The following is a 23322-nucleotide window of genomic DNA, read 5'->3' as shown; positions in this document are numbered from 1 at the left end:
TCCACCCTTTTCGCTGGAAGAAATATAACTTCTTTAATAAATGATGTTGCAAAAATTGACAGAGCACATGCTGAAAACTAAAACTGTAGTGTTGTCTATAACCATGCACTAAACTAAGATCAAAATCCATTTAATATCTAACTGTTAGAACAGAAACACTAAGCCTACTGGAATATAAATTAAATAGAAATCTTGAAGACATAGGGATAGACAAGGTGTTCATGAACAAAACAGAAACTTCATGGGAAGTATTTCAAACTATCAACAAATAGTATACAATTTTATTAAAATGTTTTTGCATATGAAAATAAATCATCAAAAGAGTGGAAAGAAAACCCACAAAATGGGGAAAAAATAGCCAATTGTCCTTCAGACAAAGGCCTTGTGTGTAGAACATATAAATAACTGAAAAAAATGTCAGGCCCCACAAATTCAAAGATCCAGTAAAAAATTGGCATCTAAGATGAACCCATGATTCTCAGATGAAGAGATTCAAGTGGCACAATAATACATGAGGAAATGATCACCATCACTGGTCATTCATGAAAAGCAAATTAAAACAACACTGAAATTTCATCTCACTCAGGAAAGAATTACTTTTGTCAAGATATAAGCCATTAGCAAATACTTCAGTGTTTTGGAGACAAAGAGGCAATTCTCCACTGTTTGTGGAAGTACTGACTGTGGAAGTCAGTGTGGAGTTTCCTCAAAAAGTAAGATTGGAATACCCATTCAATGCAGCTATTTACCTTCAGGGTACTTTCTAGAAAAATTTAAAACACCATGCCACAGTGATATATGTACACCCATGTTTATTGCAGTAAAATTTGTAATACCCAAATCTGGCAAATAATCTAAATTCCCAATATCCACAGAATAGATTAAAAAAGTGGTATTTTTATACAATGGAATATTACTCAGATATAAATAAGGATAAACTTGAAGTTTTTATGTGAAAATGAATGCAACTTGAGCCCATAATCACAAGTGAAATAAATCAGACTTGCATGTATAAATATATTTTCTCCCTGATTTAAAAGCACTGAAAGATTAAATGGGAGCAGAAATGTACAACAGATATGGTACACATGAAGGAAAAATATAGTTATGGAAAGCAAAGAACAACTAGAATGTGGAAAAGCAGACAAGAGATAAGGGAGACTGTACTACTAATCTACGTTAGTTCATGAAAAAAGACAATTTGTGCATTCGTTGATTGTTCATTATTCATACCTAAAACTTGTAAAAAGAACAGCTAAATTGAAGATAACCATATGCAAAATTTTAACTACTGTGAATTTCCTATTATTTTGCTTTGAAGTTCTATGTCATCAGTTTTACCTTTCGTGCTTTCGTTTTTAAGATAAAGAAATTGAAAAAGAATATTATCATGGTGGTTTGAAATTGTGAAATAAAATATAGAGCTGACACAAGGTAGAGATCCTAGACACCTATTAAATTAGAGTCCCTAAAAGAGTGAATATACAGAATAGCAACATAATTACTACAGTAAAATATAAAATAATATTGCATGACTCCACATTAGTAAAAAGTCTAGAAACATAAAAATTTAAATCTATAAATTGTCCAATAAGGATGCAGAATAAATATTCCAATGTCACATTGCATATGTGATTCCCAAGTAGTTTCTTTGGCACAGAGTCTGTGTGCTCATACATCAATAACTCCTGTGATCTCTCTACTGCAATCCAGATGCTAACTCATAGAGAGTACTTATGTTTTCCAAGTTTCAGGCATTCTTATAAGAGTCTGATTCAGGATTCCGGCTGAATTCTTGTATTAGCAACTGTATGCTGTGCTCCTTGGCTGTTATGGAGGATTGAGCAGACAAGTTCACTGGCATTCAACTATCTATAGAGCTAATATTATTCTTATGCAATAAAATCAGCTACAGTAATAAGCTGACCCAGTATAGTTTTATTTGTCAGCGCTAATGTAAAATAACATGAGACACTGTTTTGAGTCTCCATTTAGCCTAAAGAAAAAAATCACACTATTGCAGTGCAAACATCATAACAACCTGCATCTTCACAATATATGTGTGCACTGTGATGGATGTGTGCCATTTAATGATGATAAACAGGTTATACCTGTAATTTGATATAATCAGTTATCTAAAGTCCCCAAGGTTTGTTACCCAGTAATGCCCAAGAGGAGAACTGAGAATGAAAAATAATGTTTTTTTTTTTTCCCAAGTACTCAGTTCTATGGTATTGGAAAGAAAAAATTAGATGGGAGTAATGGATCTTAATTATGGTAAGGGTATATTTTATATTTAGCAGTGGGACAAAAGAGAAAACTGAGTAAAAATGGTAGTGGAAATGCAGATGTGTAATGATTCTATGACTGATATAAACACTATAGAAAATGTTAAAAGAAGACAAATGCAAAGTGAAAGAATAAAAAAAAATCAAGAATGATTAATACTCTGGAAAAAGAAGTTAGGTGGTGACATACGGATAAAAGTAGGATGGAAGGTCAAGGGAGAATTTCCTCATCCTCTATAAATAGTACTGGGAGGCAGAGGTAACACTGAATCTCTGCACTCAAAATAGAGTAAAGAGTGACAGCCATCTTGCAAAGCAGTACATGGCTATGTAGCAAAGGAAGACAATGAAGCCAGTTATACCAGGCCATTAGGATGAGAGTGGAAAGAATGAGGCGAAGCATGGGCGTGGGGAACAACAGCTGCTGTTTAAGTCAAGCACCCTCCCTGTAGGCACTTGAGATGAAGAATAGTAGACCAATGTCTTTTTTTCTTGTTGCAGTGATGACTGTGTTTTAGAAAAAGATTGAAATAATAAAAGATAATTTGACCTTATGTGAAGTAATAATGCCTTTAGATAGCAAAAGTAAACTGAAGACAAGTTCAAAAATGACAAATAAATGCTAAGAGAACTTGTCATCCACAAAACTGCACAATAAAAAGTGCTACAGGACATCTTATTGGATGAACAGTAGTTATTCCATGTAAATTCAGAATTTTAGACATGAACAGAAAAAAAGTAAAATATATTAATAAAATAGCAGACTACATTTCCATTTAACTTCTGAAAACTATGAAGCATTGATTAAGGGTAAATTTGTAACATTTCATTACTTTAAGCATATTTTATATAATTATGAAAACTAATTACAGAGAATGGGAGTTCAGTTACCATTATATAAACTTCTTATATAAAAAATGTTTTAGCACAAAATGCCTGTTATTTATCTAAATTAGTTGTAAATTTATGCCCACACAAATTATGCCTAAAAACATTTTGTCAAAACCCAGAAACAAGACAGGGATATAGCTCAGTGACATAGTGCCTGACTGGCAAGCATGAGGCCCAGAGTTGGATTCTGGTTATCAGAAAACAAGCAAACAATCAAAAAACCTGGAAGCAACATACATGCGTTTCAGTAAGGGAAGTAGATGTATAAACTATAGCATAACCATTCAATAGAATTCTATTTAGTGCCAAAAAGAAATGAAGTATAAAAGCACAAAAAGACAGGGAGTAATCTCAATTTTTTTTGTTGTTGTTTTTGTTTTTCCTTTTTATCTGTCCCGGGGATAGAACTCACGACTGCCTGCTTGCAAGGCAGGCGTTTATGCCACTGAGCTAAATCCCCAGCCCCTAATCTCAAATTCTTATTATCAATTGGAAAAATCTGATCTGAAAAGAATACATATAATGATATTCTTATTACATATGACAAAGCATTGATTTAAAAGACAACTATATGGTCATGTTAAAAAGATTCTCATGTTTACATTATAGAGTACCCTGGAGTGAATGATGCTTGGAACACTTGGGCAACATTTTAATGTTTCATCAGTTTCATATGCCAAAGTTTACTTGCAAATATGGTATTTAAAGGTGGAATATTAGAACAAACCTATGAATGAATTAAGAAATGAATTGCTAAATTCATAAAAGAAACATTAGTGAAAGATTATTTTATCTTGATCCTTCACTATTCTTTGCTATGCAATGATTCAGCATGTTTACTTTTGTTCACCACTCCTACCCTGACATCATGCACAAAAAAATGTTTCTCATTAGGTTTAATGCCAATAATTTTTTTTGTTTTGAAAAGAATAAAACCAAATGAGAAAAAATGCAGTCATACAAACCAAAAGATGGACATAGTAAAAAATTTAAAACCACAATACAATGTAATCTACAATGGTTATGATGCTTTCTTATTATCTTCGTTAGAATTGCCCCTATCATTATGTACAATAAATTCGAACACAGCAATATGGAACAAAATCAATAAAAACAAAACATTGGAGACATTATAGGACTTCAAAAGAGGGTTCTACTCAAACCAGAATAGGTATCATAATGAATCTTATTGTCTTCAGAGTAGTTGCCTATACTCTCAGACTTGATACTATCAAAGATAACAGATTTGATTCAAATCAGCCAAGATAAGACATAAGACAGATTCAAATAAAACCAATCAAAACAAGGCAGTGAAAGCAATACAAGGTTTCAGATTGAGTTAATAGGAAATTGAAAGTGGTCACTGTACTATATCCTGTTACATTTGGAATAGCTGAGGTATGTTGATGGTACATTTATCAGTATTGCATTGAATCTGTATAACAGTTTTGGTAGAATTGCCATTTTCACAATATTTATTCTTTCTATACATGAGCAAAGGATGTCTTTCCATTTTCTGAGATCATCTTCAATTTCATTTTCAGTGTATTATAATTTTCTCTTTATAAGCTTTCACTTCTTTCGTGAGGTTACTTCCTAAATATTTCATTTTTGGTTGCTAGTTTGAAGGGTGTGTCTTCTCTTATTTATTTATCTGTAATTTTCTTGTTAGCACAGAGGAAAGTTATTGATTTTTGAGTATTGATTTTGTATCCAGCCATAGTGCTGAATTAATTTATTATATCTAGGAGTCTTTCAATGGAGTTTTGGGGGTCTTCTATGTAGAGTATCATGTCAACTGCAAATAATAATTTAAATTTTTCTTTTCCTAACTTTACCTATTTTATTTCTCTATATTTTCTAATTGCTCTGCCTAGTACTTCCAGTACTATATTAAATAGGAGCAGCGATGAGGGACATCCTTGGCTTATGCCTGATTTTAAACTAAATGCCTTCAATTTTTGGCCATTTATTATGATACTGTCTTTTGGTTTGTCATAGATGGCCTTTATTATGTTGAGGTAAACACGACCTATTCAAATTGTCTGCAAGGTTCTTATCATAAATGAATGTTGGACCTTATCAAAAGCTTTTTCTGCATCTACAGAAATGATCATATGATTCTTACTTTTGGTTTTATTGATGTGATGAATTACATTTATTGATTTACATATGTTGAATCATCCCTGCATGCCTGGGATGAATCCCACTTGGTAATGGTGTATAATCTTCTTGATGATTTGCTTCCTCCTATTTGCTAATATTTTATTGAAGATTTTTGCATCTGTGTTCATTAGGGACATTGGTCTGTAGTTCTTTTTCAGTTGATTTCTTCTCAGGTTTTCGTACTAGAATAACATTTGCTTTCAGGAACAACATAGGAAAGACTCCTTCCTTTCCATTTCATTGAAGAGTTTGAGGAGTGTCGGCATTAGTTCTTCTTTGTATTTCTTGTAGAAATCTGCAGTGAATACATCTGGGCCTGGGCTCTTCTTTGAAGGCAAGGACTTAATTATGTTTTCAATTTCATTAATAGAAATTGGGTTATTCATCAGTTTTACATCTTCTTAACATTGATTTGGTACTTCATATGATTCTAAGAATCTATTTATTCTGTGTTATCAAAGTTTTGAGAGTAGAAGTTTACGAAATAGGTGTTGATTTTCTGTATTTCTATAGAGTGTCTAATGATTTTGTCTTTTATTTTCTTATTCCAGAAATTTGAGCTTTTTCTTTCCTTTTTAAAATAAGGTTTTCTAGGAGCTTATTGATTTTATTTATACTTTCAAAGAACCAACTCTTTGATTTATTGATTTTTTGGATTGTTTTCTTAGTCTCTATTGCGTTGATTTCTACTCTGATTTTTATAATTTTCTCTATTCTTTTGGCTTTGGGCTTGACTTGCTCTTTTTTTCTATATGTTTGAGGTGTAACATCAGTTATTTATTTATATTCATTCTGTATTCCTAATGCGGGAACTCAGTGCAATAAATTTTCCTCTGAGAACAGCTTTCATTGCATCCAACAGACTCTGGTAAGTTATATTTGTGTTTTCATTTGATTGTAGGTATTTGTTAATTTCTTCTTTAATTTTGTCTGTGACCCACTGATTACTCAACAGTGTGTTATTCAGTTTCAGTGTGTTTGTGGGATTTTTGCAGTATCTTTTATCATTAACTTCTAATTTCATAACGCTATGATCTGATAACATGCAATGGGTAATTTCAACTCTTTCACATTTATTTATAAATGCTCTGCGAGTTAATATATGGTCTATTTTAGAGAATGATCCATGTACTGCTGAGAAGAATGTGTATTCTGTTGTTGTTGGGTGGAATATCCTGTATATGTCTATCAAGTCCATTTGTTCACAGGTGTGATTCACTTCTGCTATTTCTTTGCTGATTTTCTCTCCAGTTGATCAGTCAGGGTGTCAGTGGTGTGTTAAGATCTCCTGTTATAATTGTATTACTGCTAATTTGGTTTTTCATTTCTGTTAATACTTGTTTTATATAACTGGATGCTTTGGAATTTGGTGCATATATATTTAAGGTAGTTATCTCTGCCTCTTGAAGTTTTCCTCTAACCAGTATGTAGTAACCTTCTTTATCTCTTCTGATCATTATTGGTTTGAAGTTCACATTGTCCGCCAACAGAATTTGTACCCCCATTTTTGGGGGGTTCCTGTTGCATGAAGTATTGTTTTCCATCCTTTGAGTGTCAGCCTGTGAATTGGCTTTTGGGTTAGATGGGTCTCTGGTAGACAGCATATGGCTGGATGCTGTTTCTTGATCCATCCTGCCAGTCTGTTTCTTTTGATTGGTGCATTGAGACCATTTACATTAATGGTTATAACTGTTCTATGTTGGTTTATTGTTGACATGTTATCTTTCTGCTGTTGCATCTTTATCTTTCTGTTCTGTTTAATTGTCTGCTTTGTTTAGTGGATTTTGCTAAGTGTATCTAAACTGTCTTTCAGTATTCTTTGCAGGATTGGCTTGGTGATCATGAAGCTTTTCAGCTGTTCTTTGTCATGGAAGTATCTTATTTCTCCATCGATTTTGAAGGACAGTTTTGCAGGAAACATCAGTCTAGGTTGGAAATCATTTTCCTTTAGGATCTGAAATACTTCACTCCACACTTTTCTTGACTATATTGTTTGTGCTAAAAAGTTTGCTGTGATTCTGATAGAATTTCTTCTATTGGTGATCTGTCTTTTCTCTCTGACAGCTTTTAATGTTCTATTCTTTTGTTCAATTTCTGAGATGGTGATTATTATATGTCTGGGTGTAGCTTTATTTTGGTTACGGCTATTTGGAGTTTTCTATGCTTCACTGATCATGATCTCAGTTTCCAATGTCATGTTTCAGAAATTTTCAGCAATTACTTCTGTAAGTATCCTCTTGACATCCTTTGCGTTGTCCCCTTCTTTTTCATTTATCACTACCAACCTTATTTTGTTTTTCTTTGTATCATCTTGCATGTGTTGAATTGTTATTTCCTGATTTCTTGTTACTTTTAAAAGATCTTTGCTTTCCTGGTCAATGCTTGCAATCTTGTTTTCAAGGTCTGAAATTCTATCTTGACATTCATTGAGGCAGTTTTTACAACTTTCAATGGAATTTTTGATTTCCTGTATATCTCTTTGCATCTGCTTTATATATTCTTTATGTTTCTTATATTGTTCATCCAGGGATATCATCTTTTTTGTTTAGTTCCTCCAATTTTTTAATTGTGTCTGCTTCAGATATGTTTAGCATCTCCTTCATTTCTTTTATCATTTCTTCTTTTACCTGAGAGATTATTTCTAGTTTGAATTGCTTTAAAGCTTCCCGGAGTTGCTTCTTTATTTCAGTTACTATTATTTCAGGTATTTCAGGTGTATGGCATGTATCTCCTTCTATATACATAGCTCCGAGGCTTTCTTTGGGCTGGATGTCTGAGATTGCATTTTGGTCTTTCATTTTGTCATTTTCTTTATTTCCATTTTTCAAGTGTTGTTCCAAAGCTTCCCCTCCGCATGTTGGAAATTGTCTCCTATGTTCTGGGCTCCTTGGACTCCTTTGTTAGTGCAGCTCCCTTCCCAGGGAGCAAGGCCCCCTGGATTAAAAGAAGTTTGCCAGATTCCTCTCAGGTAGACCTAAAACTCCTCAAGCTACACAGCTCCCCACCTCTTGAAGCAAAGCTCCCCTGAGAGAAAGAAGGCCACCTGATGAGGTCTGGGCAATCTCAAATCCCACTAAACCCAATCTAGTGTGGTTGCAAGCCCAGCAGGCCCCCAAACCGCTAGAGCAAGGGTCTCATACTCTTCCAGGGATTGGATGTTGTGGAACCGTCCAGCTCCTTGGATGGCAAAGCTCCCCAGGCTAACAGAAGTTCCCTCTATGGCCTAGGTAGGTCTCAAATATCCTCAGCAAGGCTGCTCCCTCCTTCAGGCAGTGGCTGTAGTGCTGGTGCTCTCCAGGTCAAAAGAAGGTCACAGGCAAGGCCAGAGAAGGTTTCCACAGCTTCGCCCAGTTCCCTCCTTCAGGTGGGGCAGCTGCTGTGTGCCCTCCCTGTGAGAGAGGGCAGTCAGCAAGACTGGAGCGGGAACCCGTCACTTGGCCCAACTCACTCCTCCAGGCGGGCAGTTGCGGTGTGTACTCCAGGTGAGAGTAGGTGGAGACAAGGCCTTCAGCTAGGCCTGAGTAAAGTTCCGTGGTTCAGCCCAGCTCCCTTTTCCTGGTGAACAGAGGTGTTGTGCCCTCTGGATGAGAGAGGGTGGTCAGCAAAGCCTGAACAGGGTCTCATGTCTTGGCCCAACTCACTCCTCCTGGCGGGCAGCTGTGGTGTGTACTCCAGGTGAGAGAGTGGGTCCCGCAGCTCGGCCTAAGTCACTCCTCCAGGAGGGCAGCTGTGGTGTGCCCTCCAAACTCTTCTTGATTTGATGGCTTGTGTTGAGAAGTCTTTTGCTTTATAGGTGATCTATTTCTTTTCTCCTACAGCTTTCACTATCCTGTTCTTGTGTTGAATTTCTGGGATCTTGATCATTATATGTATGGGTGTAGATCTGTTTTGGTTGTAGCTGTATGGAGTTTGTATGCCTCATATATTTGGATATCATGTACTTTTCCTATGCTTGGGAAGTTTTCTTTGATTATTTCTATTAATAGCATTTGTACTCTTGTGTGTTTGCCCCTGCTTCTTCCCTCATATTTTTTTATTCTTAAGGTATAAATTCTCTTGTCATCTTCTAGCCTTTGTATTATTGCTTCCTGGTTCCTTGTTATTTTTGAAAGATCTTTCCTTTCATGATCACATATTGCACACCTGTCTTCAAGGCCTGAGAGTCTATCTTTTGTTCCTTTCAACCAATTTTACCAGCTTTCAATGGAGTTTTAATTTCAAGATAGTCTCTTTTTATCTGTTTCATGTATACTAGATTTTTTTATATTCTTTTTCTGGGTTCCTCCACTGTTCCATCTGTGTCTTCTTGAGAGGTACTTAGCATTTCTTTTATTATTTTTCTTATATATTCCTTTACTTGTATTATAAATTTTGTTTTCAGTTCTTTTATAATGTCATGAAGATAATTCTTTATGTCAGATGCTGCTTTTTCCAGACACCACAGGTGTGCAACCCCCAATCTCTTCCATGTTTACCTCTCCTGGGCCAGTACTATTTTGGTTGGGGTCTAGTGATTTCCTTTTCTTTCTTTCTCTTGTCATGTTTCTTGTTTCTTCCAGATAAGTGGATATTGGGAGTCCCTGGCACTTCCTCTATTGGCTACAATTATTCTAAAACATGCTGGTTAGGATTTGCTGCCCTCCCCAGTCTGCTGATGACCACTGAAGTACAAACAGAGGTGTGGCAGACTGGGCCCTGCCTGGTGAGCTGGTCAAACACTGGGAGTCCTCACCATACTATTGTGTACTATGTGAACAGGCTTGGTTAGGTATCGCTTTAGAGAGACCTCATCTTTGGATATTGGATCACACACAGGTCCAGGACTCAGTCCAACCAATTCTCACCAAACTGCTCTGTACTAGTAGTGGCTGATTGAAGCCACTGGAGTTCTGGTTCTGGGCTTTTCCTACCAGACTCCAAAATGTTGCATGGCCAATTGTCCATTCCCACAGGAGGACTAAATTCTCTGCACTCACTTTGAGCAGATCTCTGAGTGGACTTTTGTTTTCCACTGTACATTTCCCCTCTGTGACTGCGTCCTTCTGCTGGGGCCCTCAGGCTCACCAACCACAACTTCACTTTGACTGTGTTTTTCAGATTCCAGTGGCATTTCGTACACAATAAGACAGTCTTAGTGAGAGTATATCAGGAATATCCTTCCATCCATGATTTCCTTTTCTTTCTTTATTTTCCCTTTAGGTTCTTCCTGAGTTGAGAGAATCTACTTTCTTCTATTTGGTCTTCTCCAGGATGTTTTATTCAAGGATCTGAGGTATTTCTCTCAGAGAAGCCTTTTCTTTTGCTTCTTGTTGATCTTCCATCTTTCCAGATATCCTAATGCCAATATGTTGACCTTTGACATTACTGTCTCTAAAATCATATAAAGTAAATTTCTATTATTTATGAATTATTCAATTTAAAATAATTTTAAAGCAGTATTCATTGACTACGACAAGCACATGCACCATAAACCAAAATTTCTTCAAATTAAAAAAAATGAATAGAGCTAAATGTTGCACCTAAAAAAAAAAATTCCAGATAAAGATTTCTTAAATATATCCTGAAAGCATGGTCTAGCTTTAAAAAATCACTCAATTGAGTTTCATAAGATTTAAATTATTTTTCCCTTAAATTATTACCATGAAAATACAAAATCAAAAAGAAATAACATATCAATTATTGCATATGTCTTTTAAAATATTAGGCTGTTTTGATAACTGTAACTTTGCAGTATTGTTTTAAATTCATTGAAAAAGAATCAATTTCTTAGCAGTTAAAAGAATTTACTCAAAATGGAATGAAGACATGTGTGAGATATGTAATACACACCTCTCAGATGAAGAAATACAAATGACAACTAAATATCGAAAAATGGTCATCATCATTTGTCATTAGAGAAATTAAAATTAAAGCAACACTTAGATCCGCCATCACCACAGAAATGATGGCTACCATCAAAAAGAATTCATCCAATAACAAATTCTGGTAAGACTGTTTCAAAAAAGAACCCTTCTGCAATGTTGTGGTGAGTGTGGACTGGTGCAACTGTTATGGAAATCATTTTGAAGAGTCCTCAAAAAACTTATATTAGACATCCCATTTGACACAGTAATTCACCTTCTGGGTATTTTTTTTTTTTCTTTGCAGAAGAATTGAAAACATAATTTCACAGCAATATCTGTACACTCATGTTTATTGCAGCACAATTTATAATGGCTTAATCTTGGAATCAACCCAAATGACCATCCACCAAGGAATAGCTAAGAATGATTTGATGTTTTAATACAATGACATACTAATCAACTTTAAATAAAGACAAATTTCAGGCTTTAATATATAAATGGATGCAACTGGAAACCATACCCATAAGTTAAATAACTCAGACTTGCTTGTGTAAATGTCATATTGACTTCCTACTGTAAGAAAATGAAAGACTAATTTAGATTCAAAAGGTAACAAATATATGAAATTCTGAAACTACTAGAATATAACATTTAGGAAACAGTTCTCAATAATACAATAGACAGTGATTTTTCCACATGGCTTGAGAAATAAAGAGATAGATATTTCTTTAAAATGAGAGGGAGACCAAGAAACAGAGGATGAGGTAGTGACTGTGATGAAAAAAGAATTATGATTTTTTATCTACAAGACCAACTCCATGCAAAGAATATAAACATTACACACTGCAATCATGTACTAATAAGATAAAAAAATTAAAATATGAGAAAATAATAAAAACATCCAATTTTGGAAATAAAATTAAAGCAAAATTAGACAAATGAACTTAAATAAACTTTTGATAAACAAAGGATGAAATCATTAGAATGAACATCCAACAGAGTGGGAGAAAAATATTTGTAAACCACATAACTAACAAGAGGCTAAATTTCCAAAAAAGATAAAGAACTGAAAAAAACCATGAGCAAATGGGTAAATAAATAGATTTAAATGTTGTTAATAGTATGAAATATATTTTTCTGTGAAGAAGTATAAATTACTGAAAGATGTAAAAATGCTGAATATCTTTACCTATGAATGAAATTATAAAAAAAACACTGTGAGTTATCACAGGAGTAACAGTGACTAAAATATAAAAAATCTGTAAAGATAACAAGGGCTGATGAGAGCATGCAGAGAATAGGACATTTGTACACTGCTGTAGAAATTTAATAAATTTGGTGCCGAAAACAATATGGAGGCTTTTAAATAATTAAAAATAGAACTACCACATAATCAAGCAATCTAATTACTTGATGGGCTCAAAGTAAATAAAATATCAATGAGATATATGTTCTTTTATGTTCATTACAAGAGTCTTTATAATGCTCAAGGAGTGGGAACAACTTAATTGGTAGGTGATAAATGATTGACAATTGTGGAAAGTATACACAACATAAAATTATTTACACATAAATCTCATGTTACTTGCAACAATGGGGAAGAAATCAGTAATTGTGTTGTTAAATAAGATAGTATTACCAATACAGCATCACGTGATCTTCCTCAAGTGTGGGATAGAAAATAATTTCTCATAAAGTTTGAGAGTATCATGGGCCTTACCACAAACCAGGGACACAGATGAAAAAGGAGGTGGGGAGAGAATGACCCATAAGAGGTATGTTACAGTTAAGTACATGTATGAAGTGATATTACACAGTAACACATTGAGGTGATTATAAAATAATGACATGGCATTCCATAATGCTCAAAGATAGAAGAGTTGCAAATATTTTAAATATAAAGACATAATAAATTTGTGTAAATATGTTTGAACTAACATAATATTGCATATTGTATATATGTATCAAAATAAAATGTGGTATACTACAATTTAGATTACCTTTATATCCATTAAAATCGTTTAAAATTTAAGCAAGTATTACTGAATCAAAAAATACAATACAAAATAAAATTTCCAAAATATACAATAATTTCTCAATTCCATATCTGCTAAATCACTACAGTGATTAAGTAAAGAATATTTACATTTGTAACTAAAATAATGTGAACAATATAACGTTTTAAATATATGAAATATTTCTATAGATATATACAAAATATAAACATATACATGCAAAAAAATATATTTTGTTGAATGGCAAATTATGTCTCTTGTTATTTTCACACATTTTCCCTCATCCATATTTATTTGGTGATGTTGACAATTTGTTCACTAAAAAAATTACAGTAGTTCATTTTTATGAGAGTATTTTGTCTTTCAAAATAAAAAAAATATTGTCTTTCCTGAAAATGTTTACAGATCCCCGTCTACATCAATATTTCTAAAAGAAATGCATTTTGAGATAAAACCTGATGCCACTTCACAGTCTGTAGAATGATGAGCATAAGTGTTTACCGTATTATCTGTAGTATGTAGGTGGAGTAACTGAACTACCAAACATTGTTTACCAAAATTTAAGATGATGTAGTTTGATTGTTACTGTTTTTTTTTCTAAATTTTGACATAATTTAAGGCTTACAAAAACTGCGAAATTTGTCAAGCATGATGGGCCACGCCTGGAATATCAACATTTGAAGTTCAAGGCTAGCGTGAGCTATACAATGAATTCAAGGCCAACCTTCACTACTAGCAAGTATCTGTTATAAAATAAATTAAAATTTGCAAGATTTTATTAAGAATTTTTGAGTGCATTCACCTATTTTTCACCAGTGCTAATTATTTGAGGACTATCATATATATTTATCTTTATGATTGTATCGGGTACTTCCATCTGATCAATTCATTGAATTTAAACAATTTATTTTATTTTGATTCTTCTTTCATGAGTAGCCCTTAAAAGGGTATATTATTTTATTACCCATCAGAAGTTTCATATTTTAGCCTACAGGCTCTCAATAATGCATAATGAAATTCAAGATAATACCCTGTATTTTCCTTCTATTTTATTCAAATTGTAATTTGTACAAAGTTAATTTTCCAAAGTTTGTGGTATAATTTGGCAACATTATTTATAGGGGTGATATCAATTATATTGCAAACCATATCTACCATGTACATATTTCTATTAAAACTTTGATACTGTTGTCAATGTCTGTTTACTTCACTGATCTAGTTTTGCTTTTTTGTTTATCATATATTTTAATAACATAACAAATATAATATTTTATAACATGAATTTTGACATAGGTTTGCTATAATTGGTTCTGCTAATACATACATATATATTTTCAGTGCTTCAACTAAGGCACTTTGGTGTGCAACTGGTTGTCTTGCCAGGCCATACCTCTTAATAATGATAGAGAAGTTTTCCAGCATCCCTACACTTCCTTACTCTTTATATGTCATTACACTTTCCAAGTGGGAAGATTGGAAGGCTGGCTTCAGGAAGCTTCTCTCAATTTGTTTCAAACTTCAGCCTATGTCTAAAAATTATTGAGATGATTTACAATGTTAAAATAAAGGAACACCTTGAAAACAATCTTTATTTTTGGAGTTAGCAAAGCTCAATTAACACAATATTAATTTTTGCTTCTTTAAGTCACAATTTACAAGTTATGTCCATCTGATTTAAGTAGCAATTTTCATGTACATGCAATGTCCAGAAATATTGAAACAAACTGAGTCTGAGATGTTCATCATTTTTTGAATCTGGTTCTGTTCCATTTGCAACTGAATTTTGCCCTAAAGCTTCATAGAGAATCACCACAACTAGATTTCAAAGCCCAAAGTATAGACACAAAAAATACAAAATGAAATCATAGCTTAGCCAAAGACTAGACCACAGAGACCACAGAGATGAAAAATCAGGGCAGACTAATGTTAAGGTTTTTTTTTTTTTTTTTTTTTTTTTTTTTTTGCTTAAAACTGGCTAAGAACATAGAATACAGAAATCAGGAATTATAGTACATCTCTTGAATTATTTTACTGAGTTTACTGCCAAATACATATTTTGTTTTTTCATAATTTATTGAGCCAATGAGAATGGAAAGCATAAAGAAAGGAAGAGTAATACCAGAAGCAACTGAAAAGGAAAAAGAAAGTCACCTATTCAGACTAACAGAAAAAGATTTTGTCAGTTAATGGAAGCTGGTGACAGTGGCAGAGATATAAATTTCTACAAAGCTAATAATGAATAGAGTACATCTTGAAGTTACAGATAAAACAGAGAATAGTGTGAAAAAGGTAAAGCAGGATGTGAGGGGAGGGGCACTGCATGCACAGCATAGCAGGGTCTGAGGTCACAAAGCCAGTATTCTCAGTGGTTAGCAACAGCATTTAGCTGCTTGGGAAGCAACAGGTGGGCTATCCCTCTGAAGAACTTCCCATGGATTCTTCATTGGCTCTCTCAGGCCTACTTTAGTCCTACTCCAATAGTCCCTTATTTCCAAGACGCTGAAGATAGGACTTGGAAACATGGAGGATGCTAAGGAAACTCCAACCGAGACTCAAAACCTGAGTCAAAGCACGTCAGTCACATCAAGAAATAGCACATGTATAGATGAGCTTCTTGCCTCACCAGAGATCAAGAGACAGAGGAAAGGCTACCTTCCGATCGAGTCCGTGAAAATTCTTCAAGACTGGCTTTATAGCCACCAATTTAAGGCTTTTCCATCAGAGGCAGAGAAGCAAATGCTGTCAGAAAAGACCAATTTATCTTTTCCGCAGATCACCAATTGGTTTGTAAACGCTCACCGCGGATATGCTCTCCCAGAAATGCTGAATCAGGATGTAAATGACTCCAAAGACCTAGAAGATATGGATGCTGAAGAAACTCAACAAGCAAACACCGATTCTTCTTTACTGGACAAGGTAGGACCTGTGCATCCAGACAAAGGTCAATGCCATCCACTGTCTCCACTACCAAGTGGCATGGAGTCACACAAAAAGCTACTGGATCCAAAGTCTTCCTCAAATCAGTTCATTCCAAAATCCCCTCTGAAGGAAAAGGTCGAGATTTCCACCAGTGTACCCATGTCTTTTCCAGAGTCTGTGTGGCCAGAGGAACGTGCAGATTTCAGCAACTTCTACATCCTTGTCGATGCAGCCGTGCAAAGGGCAGCTGAACTGGAGCTGCAGAAAAAGCAAGAATCCAACCCATGACTCTGAAAGAAAAGCCGAAGTAGTCACTCCATTGACAACTTTGTTTATACTCACATAAATTAAAATGCATGTTTCCCTTTTATAGAGACATCATTTATTCACTATTAGAGACATTATCAGTGAACTATTAGAAATGACTTTTGCAAAGTATTTTAGTGTTTCTAGATTGAAGATACAAGCCATCATGATTGAGCTCAATATATTTTATCTTTGCTAATCTTTCTCCTGAATTTAAATACTTCATTCAAAATAATGTATTTGAGATTAGACACTAGACTGAATGTTCTGAAAATGATGTTTTTGGCTTTTCTAGTAAGATTTCTTCATTCCTGAGCTCATGCAGACACCAACACTCTCTTCCTGTCTGTACAATTCTGTATGTGTGGTCACAAATTATATGAAAGAACAGTTCAATAAAAGATGAATATAAAACTAATGGCCTTATTTAATTTTGTAATTTGTGGGAAATTTGCAAGTATATGCAGCCTTTTATACAGTTTATTTTAATGAGTAATTTCAGCAGAAATAAAGCATGAAAAGCAAAAAACATTTAATTCATAACACTTTGCATGAAAAGGTAAATATTTTTGATAGGACAAATAAAAAGTCTTCAGTAAAGATAAGAAATTTTCAAACTGTGTGGCTTTTTGTTGGCAATTTATGCTAATTTTAATTTTCTGTGTCAAAAGAAAATGGAAATGACAAAAAAAATCCATGAAGAATCTAGAGGAACATAATTTAACAGAAAAAAATAAATTTATAGCATGTTAATTACAAAAGTAAGTGAAGATATTCTCTTGTTTTGTTTAATTTTATCTTATAAATACATTGTTTATCTTTTAAAATTCTCATTTATCTATGAAATTTTATGGAAATGCAGAAACCATGACACAGTTGCCACATTGATATAATCCTGTTGTTTTGTAAAAATATATTCACCTGCACTGTTAATTAGGAACAGGTTTTCAATGGTAACAAAGTTATTTAATTAGCACTATTCTCATTTTATGGACTAAAAGTTGTGTAACATGCAGTTAGAAATTGAATTCTAGCCTCAGTTTCTATTACTGCCTTTAAAACATCTGTTTTTTGCTTTTTTGTTTGTTTTTGGTTATTTTGTTTTTTTTTTTTTTTTTTTTTTTTTTTTTTTTTTTTTTTTTTTTGCTATAGGGCAGGGAGGCAGGGAACTGTACACAAAAGGATTATGGGCTTCATGAATTATTCTATCTAATCTTGACTAGCGAGAGTTAAAACAAAATTTACTAGAGAAATTTCCCTGGGAAAAAGAATAAAGATGAAGACAAATAAAGAAAGGAAAAACTAAATAAAGAAAGACACAAAATGACTTGGAGCTTGCACCAAGTTACCAGAGAGAAAAAGAGCCATCAGACAATGTACAGAGAGACACAAGTGCACAAAACTAAGCTCATCTTGCTATCATTATCCATTTTCCCTCTGAAGCCAGATTGGAACAAAGATCCATCTTTCTCAAGCCCCTGAACCTGATATTCTCATCACAGTAGCTATTTTCTCCTTTCTCTCACTTTCTTTTCCTCCTTACAAATAGAGTGTCTTCCTATCATTAAACACTGTCCTTCTAATTTTTTATTGGGGTTGAGTTTACAATCCTGCTGGACTTCTTGAACAGCAGAGGGGCTGTGTTTACCCCACAGATCCAGCATCTTCAGTTCCCTGACATAAACCTAAATGTGATAATGCTATGCAAATTTTGTCAATTTTAGATATGAAAAACCTTACATTATTTAAGCATTTCAAGAAATAGTAGTCATAGGTAACAATTCTAGAGGTTTGCTCTACCAAGAAGGAAGTAGGCACACATTTTCAAACTGTTATTCCTGAAACAGACTAAGTAGGACCTCTCAGTACAAACAATGAAGTTAAGAAGACCATGGAGTGAAGTATTTCAGATTCTAAAAGAAAATGACTTCCAAACTAGACAGATGTAAACTGCAAAACTGTTATACAAAATGGATGGAGAAATAAGATACTTTCATGACAAAAAAATAGCTTTAGAACTTCATGATCACCAAACCAACCTTGCAAAGAATACTGAAAGACATCCTAGGTACATGTAGGAAAAAAAAAAAAAAAAAAAAAAACACCTCTAACTAAGGCAGACAATTAAACAAAATTGAAAGGTAAAAATACAACAGCAGAAAGATAACATGTCAACAATAAACCAATATATAACAGTTATCAACATTAATGTAAACAGTCTCAATTCATCAATTAAAAGAAATGGACTGGCAGAATGGATAAAGAAACAACATCCAATCATATGCTGTCTAAAAGAAACCCATCTAACCCAAAAGCAAACTCATAGACTGAAAGTCAAAGGATGGAAAACAATATTTCATGCAATGGGAATACCCCAAAAAGTGGGGGTAGTTATTTGTTTGAAGACAATGTGAACTTTAAACAAATAACGATCCAAACAGATAAAGAAGGTCACTACATACTAGCTAGGGGAAAACATTAAGAGGAACAGATAACATTCTTAAACGTATATGAACAAAATTCCAGAGCACTCAGCTATATAAAGCAAGTATTAACAGAAATGAAAAATCAAATAAGTAATAACACAATTATAACAGGAGCCCTTAACACACCAGTGACACAAAGGGAAAGATCACCTACACAAAATATCAGCAAAGAAATAAAGAGCTGAATCACACAGTGAACAAATGGACTTGAGAGATGTACACAAAGTCTCAAATCCAAAAATATCAGAATATACATTCTTTTCAGCAGTACATGGGACATTCACTAAAATAGACCATATACTAGCCCACAAATCATTTAACTATATACAAAAGAATTGAAATCATCCCATGCATGTTATCAAATCACAACACCATTAAACTAGAAATTAATGGTAAAAGAAATTTCAGAAACCCCACAAACACATGGAAATTAAATAATATACTCTTGAGAAATCAGTGGATCACAGAAGGAAATTAAAGAAGTAATTAAACAATATCTAGAATTAAAACACAATAGAAATACAATTTACCAGAATCTGTGGAATGCAATGAAAGCAGTCCTCAGAGGAAAATTTATCACGCTGACTGCCCACACCAGGAAAAGAGAATGAACCCAAATAAACAACCTGATGTTACACCTCAAACATCTAGAAAAAGAAGAGCAGGTCAAGCTCCATGCCAAATGAAGGAAGGAAATTATAAAATTCAGAGGAGAAACTAATGCAATATAGACTAAGAAAATAAATACAAATAATCAATGAACCAAAGAGTTAGTTCTTTGAAAGAATAAATTAAATTGATAAGACCCTAGCCAACCTTTTAAAAAAGTAAAGAAAAAGCTCAAATTCATGCAATGAATAATGAAAAAGATGAAATCACTACATACTCTGTGGAAATATAGAAGATCATCAACACTTATTTTAAAAACCTCTACTCCCCAGGTTCGATAACACAGAAGAAATGGACAGATTCCTTGAAACATATGAAATACCAAAGCTGATGTAGAGAAGATGTAAAATTTCTGAATAAACCAATCTCTATTAATGAAATTGAAAATGTAATTAAGTCTTTACCTATAAAAAGAGCCCAGGTCCGGAAGGATTCACCGCAGAATTCTATAAGAAATACAAAAAAAAAAAAAAAAAAAAAAAAAGGCTTAATGTTGGAACTCCTCAAACTCTTCAATGAAATTGAAAAGGAAGCAATTCTTCCTAAGTCATTCCTGGAAGCAAATGTTAATCTAGTACCAAAACCCAAGAAACACTCAAATGAAAAATCTTCCTAGGTCAGTCTTCCTAATGAACATAGCTGCAAAAATTCTCAATAAAATATTGGCAAACATGATACAGCAAATCATCAAGAAGATTATACTGCATGGCCAAGTGGGATTCATCCCAAGCATGCAAGGCTTGTTCAACAAATGTAAATTCACAAATGTACTCCACCATATCTAATAGGGCCAAAGGCAAAAAACACATGATTATTTCTATAGATGCAGAAAAACTTTTGATAAGATCCCACACTCATTCATGATAAGAACCTTACAGAAAATTGGAGTGGTTGGTCTTTACCTCAATATAATACAGGCCATCTATGGCAAAACAACAGCCAGCACTATATTAAGTCACCAAAAACTGAAAGGCTTGGGGGCTGGGGATTTAGCTCAGCGGCATAACCAGGCATAATAAAAAGATGTCCCTCCTGACCACTCCCATTCAACATGGTAAGGGAAATAAAAGCCAGAGCAATTAGACAACAGAGAGAAATAAAAGAGTAAAGATAAGAAAAGAGTAAGTTAAATTATCATTATTTGCAGATGACATGATACTTTACGTAGAAGACCCCCAAAACTTCCTTGTAAGATTTCTAGATATAATAAATAAGTTCAGCAATGTACCTGGATACAAAGTCAATACTAAAAAATCAACAGTATTCCTATACACTAATACCTAAATCACTCACAGAGAAATAAGAGAAGCCACAACCTTCACACTATTATCCCAAAAAATTAAATAGTTAGGAATTAATATCACAAAAGAAGTAAAACAACTATGCAGGGAAACTTATAACACCCTTAAAAAATAAATCAAAGAGGATCTCAGAAAATGGAAAGATATCAATTGTTCATAGGTAGGAAGAATAAATATTGTGAAAATGGCAATTATCCCAAAATTATAATTCAATGCAATTCCAGTGAAATTAGCACTAACATACCTCCTAGATCTAAAGGAATCATTCCTAAAATTCACCTGGAACCAGAAGAGACCTAGAATAGCAAAGGCAATTCTAAGCAGCAAAGGCAAGGCAGGAGGCATCACAATTCCTGATTTGAAGTTATGCTACATAGCTACTCTAATAAAATCAACAAGGTACTGGAATTAAAAACCATATCTGAAGGTTAGTGGAATAGATTAGAAGATACAACCACAACTACACAAACACTCAACCACATTATCTTTGATAAAGGGGCCAAATATTTTCACTTGAAGCATGGTAGTCCTTTTAATAAGTGGTGCTGGGAAAACTGGCTCTCCACACGTCAAAAACAAAAACTAGACCAATGCTTATCACCGTGTACTAAACTAAAATCTAAATGGATCAAATATCCGAATATTAAAACAGAAACACTAAATCTGTTGAAAGACATATTAGGTAAAAATCTTGAAGATATAGGGGTAGGTAGAGAATTCGTGAACAGCAATAAAAATGCAAGGGAAATACTTGCCAAAATCAATAACTGGGATCACATCTTATTAAATATTTTCTGCAATTCGAAAGGAATCTCCACCATATTGAAAAGGGAACTCACAAACTGGAAAAAAATCTTACTGAATGTCTCTCAGACAAAGGACTTCTGTCTAAAACATACCAAGAATTTTTTAAAAAATCAGACCCCCGAAATTCAAAGACCCCAAAATAGGCATCCGAGATGAATACACACAGTTCTCAGATGAAGAAACACAAATTGCAAATAAACACATGAAAAATGTTTATCATTATTAGTCTTTAGAGAAATGCCAACTAAACCAACATTGATATTCCATCTCACTTCAGAAAGAATGGCCAAGATCAAGAAAACTACTAGTTACGAATGGTGGAGAGGCTGTGGGGGAAAAAGAACTCTTCTGCACTATTGGTGGGAGTTCAGACAGGTGCAACCACTGTGAAGGTCCATCTGGAGATTCCTCAAAAAGCTGGGATTGGAAGTTCCATTTGACACAGCTATTCCACTTTTAGGCACATTCCCAGAAAAGCTGAAAACATCATATCACAGTGATGTATATCCACTCATGTTTATAGCAGCACAATGGGTAATAGCCTGATCTTGGAAATAACCTAAGTGCCTATCAACTGAGGAGTGGATAAAAATGTTGGGGTCTTTTTATACAATGGAGTATTACTAGCTATTAAGAATGACCACATTGAGACATTTATAAATACATGGATGCAACTTGAGACCATGCTCATAAGATAAATAGCTCAAAGTCACATGCATAAATACCATATAGTCTCCCTAGTGAAAGAAATAGTAAGACTATATAAGATTTTATGGTAAGCATGATTCCCTATTACGTTGCTTTGAGCCTTATAATCTTTTCATTCATTAGTTGGAATGATTTTATTATGTTCTCTTTGATTTTATTATGTGTGATGGTATGAAAATCTATCGAAGAAAACAAGATATTAAGACAGTCATTGCTGATTTAATATCATCTTGCTTTGAAGTCCTACCATGCTTTTGTTCTTTGTTTTCATTGGTTCTATCATGTTTTATCTTATTGGATTTTAATATGTGCAATAGTATAAACAATTTTATGGAAAATGAGATAATATAGTAGCCATTTTTCATTTTCTTTTATTTGGTTCTGAATGTCCTGTAATACTTTCATTCACTTGAATGCTTTTATACTATTTTGTTATGTTTTATACAATTGTAAGTGAAGGTATGCTCAACTATTTCAAGGAAAGAGACATCATGGTGTCTACTGTTAATATCTGGTTGTCTTGTGGTGAAGTGTTATGTTGCTTACATTGTTAGGTTATGATCTCTTTTGTTCTGCCCTCTTTTGTCTTAATATCTTTAAAATAAAATAACATTTTTAAAAAAAGATTAAAGTTTTATATTACTTCACACTTTGAGTCATGGATAATATTTCTAAAGAAAGTATGTTTCGGACATCTAATTCTTAGCCAGTTTCTGTGGCACAATGCTTGCCTAATGTATGAACTCCTGGTTTCTATATATAATACTAAGGAAAAAAGACAATCAATAACATCAACATCACTAACAACCACAAAAGTAACAGTAACACATCACTTGTGTTTACGAACTATGCAAGATTTTTGGTCTTATAAAAGTAAGTTTCTAATACTGTGGCCTTGTAGAATTGAAAAGATAAGGAGATTA

The 23322-nt window shown here is 33.7% G+C and overlaps 1 protein-coding gene across 1 annotated transcript; it reads left to right on the top strand.

The window, feature by feature from the left end:
* The first annotated feature begins 15723 nt into the window (after positions 1 to 15723).
* On the top strand, positions 15724 to 16410 carry Tgif2lx (TGFB induced factor homeobox 2 like X-linked). The gene has a single exon (XM_013153654.1). It carries the CDS (start codon positions 15724 to 15726, stop codon positions 16408 to 16410), a length of 687 nt encoding a protein of 228 aa, XP_013009108.1.
* Positions 16411 to 23322: the final 6912 nt, after the last annotated feature.

The sequence above is a fragment of the Cavia porcellus genome, unplaced genomic scaffold (genome assembly GCF_034190915.1).
Source record: "Cavia porcellus strain 051 isolate PalLab524CR breed Dunkin Hartley unplaced genomic scaffold, mCavPor4.1 scaffold_3, whole genome shotgun sequence".
In the NCBI taxonomy this organism is placed as follows: Eukaryota; Metazoa; Chordata; class Mammalia; order Rodentia; family Caviidae; genus Cavia; species Cavia porcellus.
The sequence above is the reverse complement of the archived record's forward strand: the minus strand, read 5'-3'. Positions and strand labels throughout refer to the sequence as shown.

Bases quoted from the DNA above. Each gene is read 5' to 3' on its own strand.
- Tgif2lx (XM_013153654.1), top strand. From the start codon at position 15,724: ATGGAGGATGCTAAGGAAACTCCAACCGAGACTCAAAACCTGAGTCAA.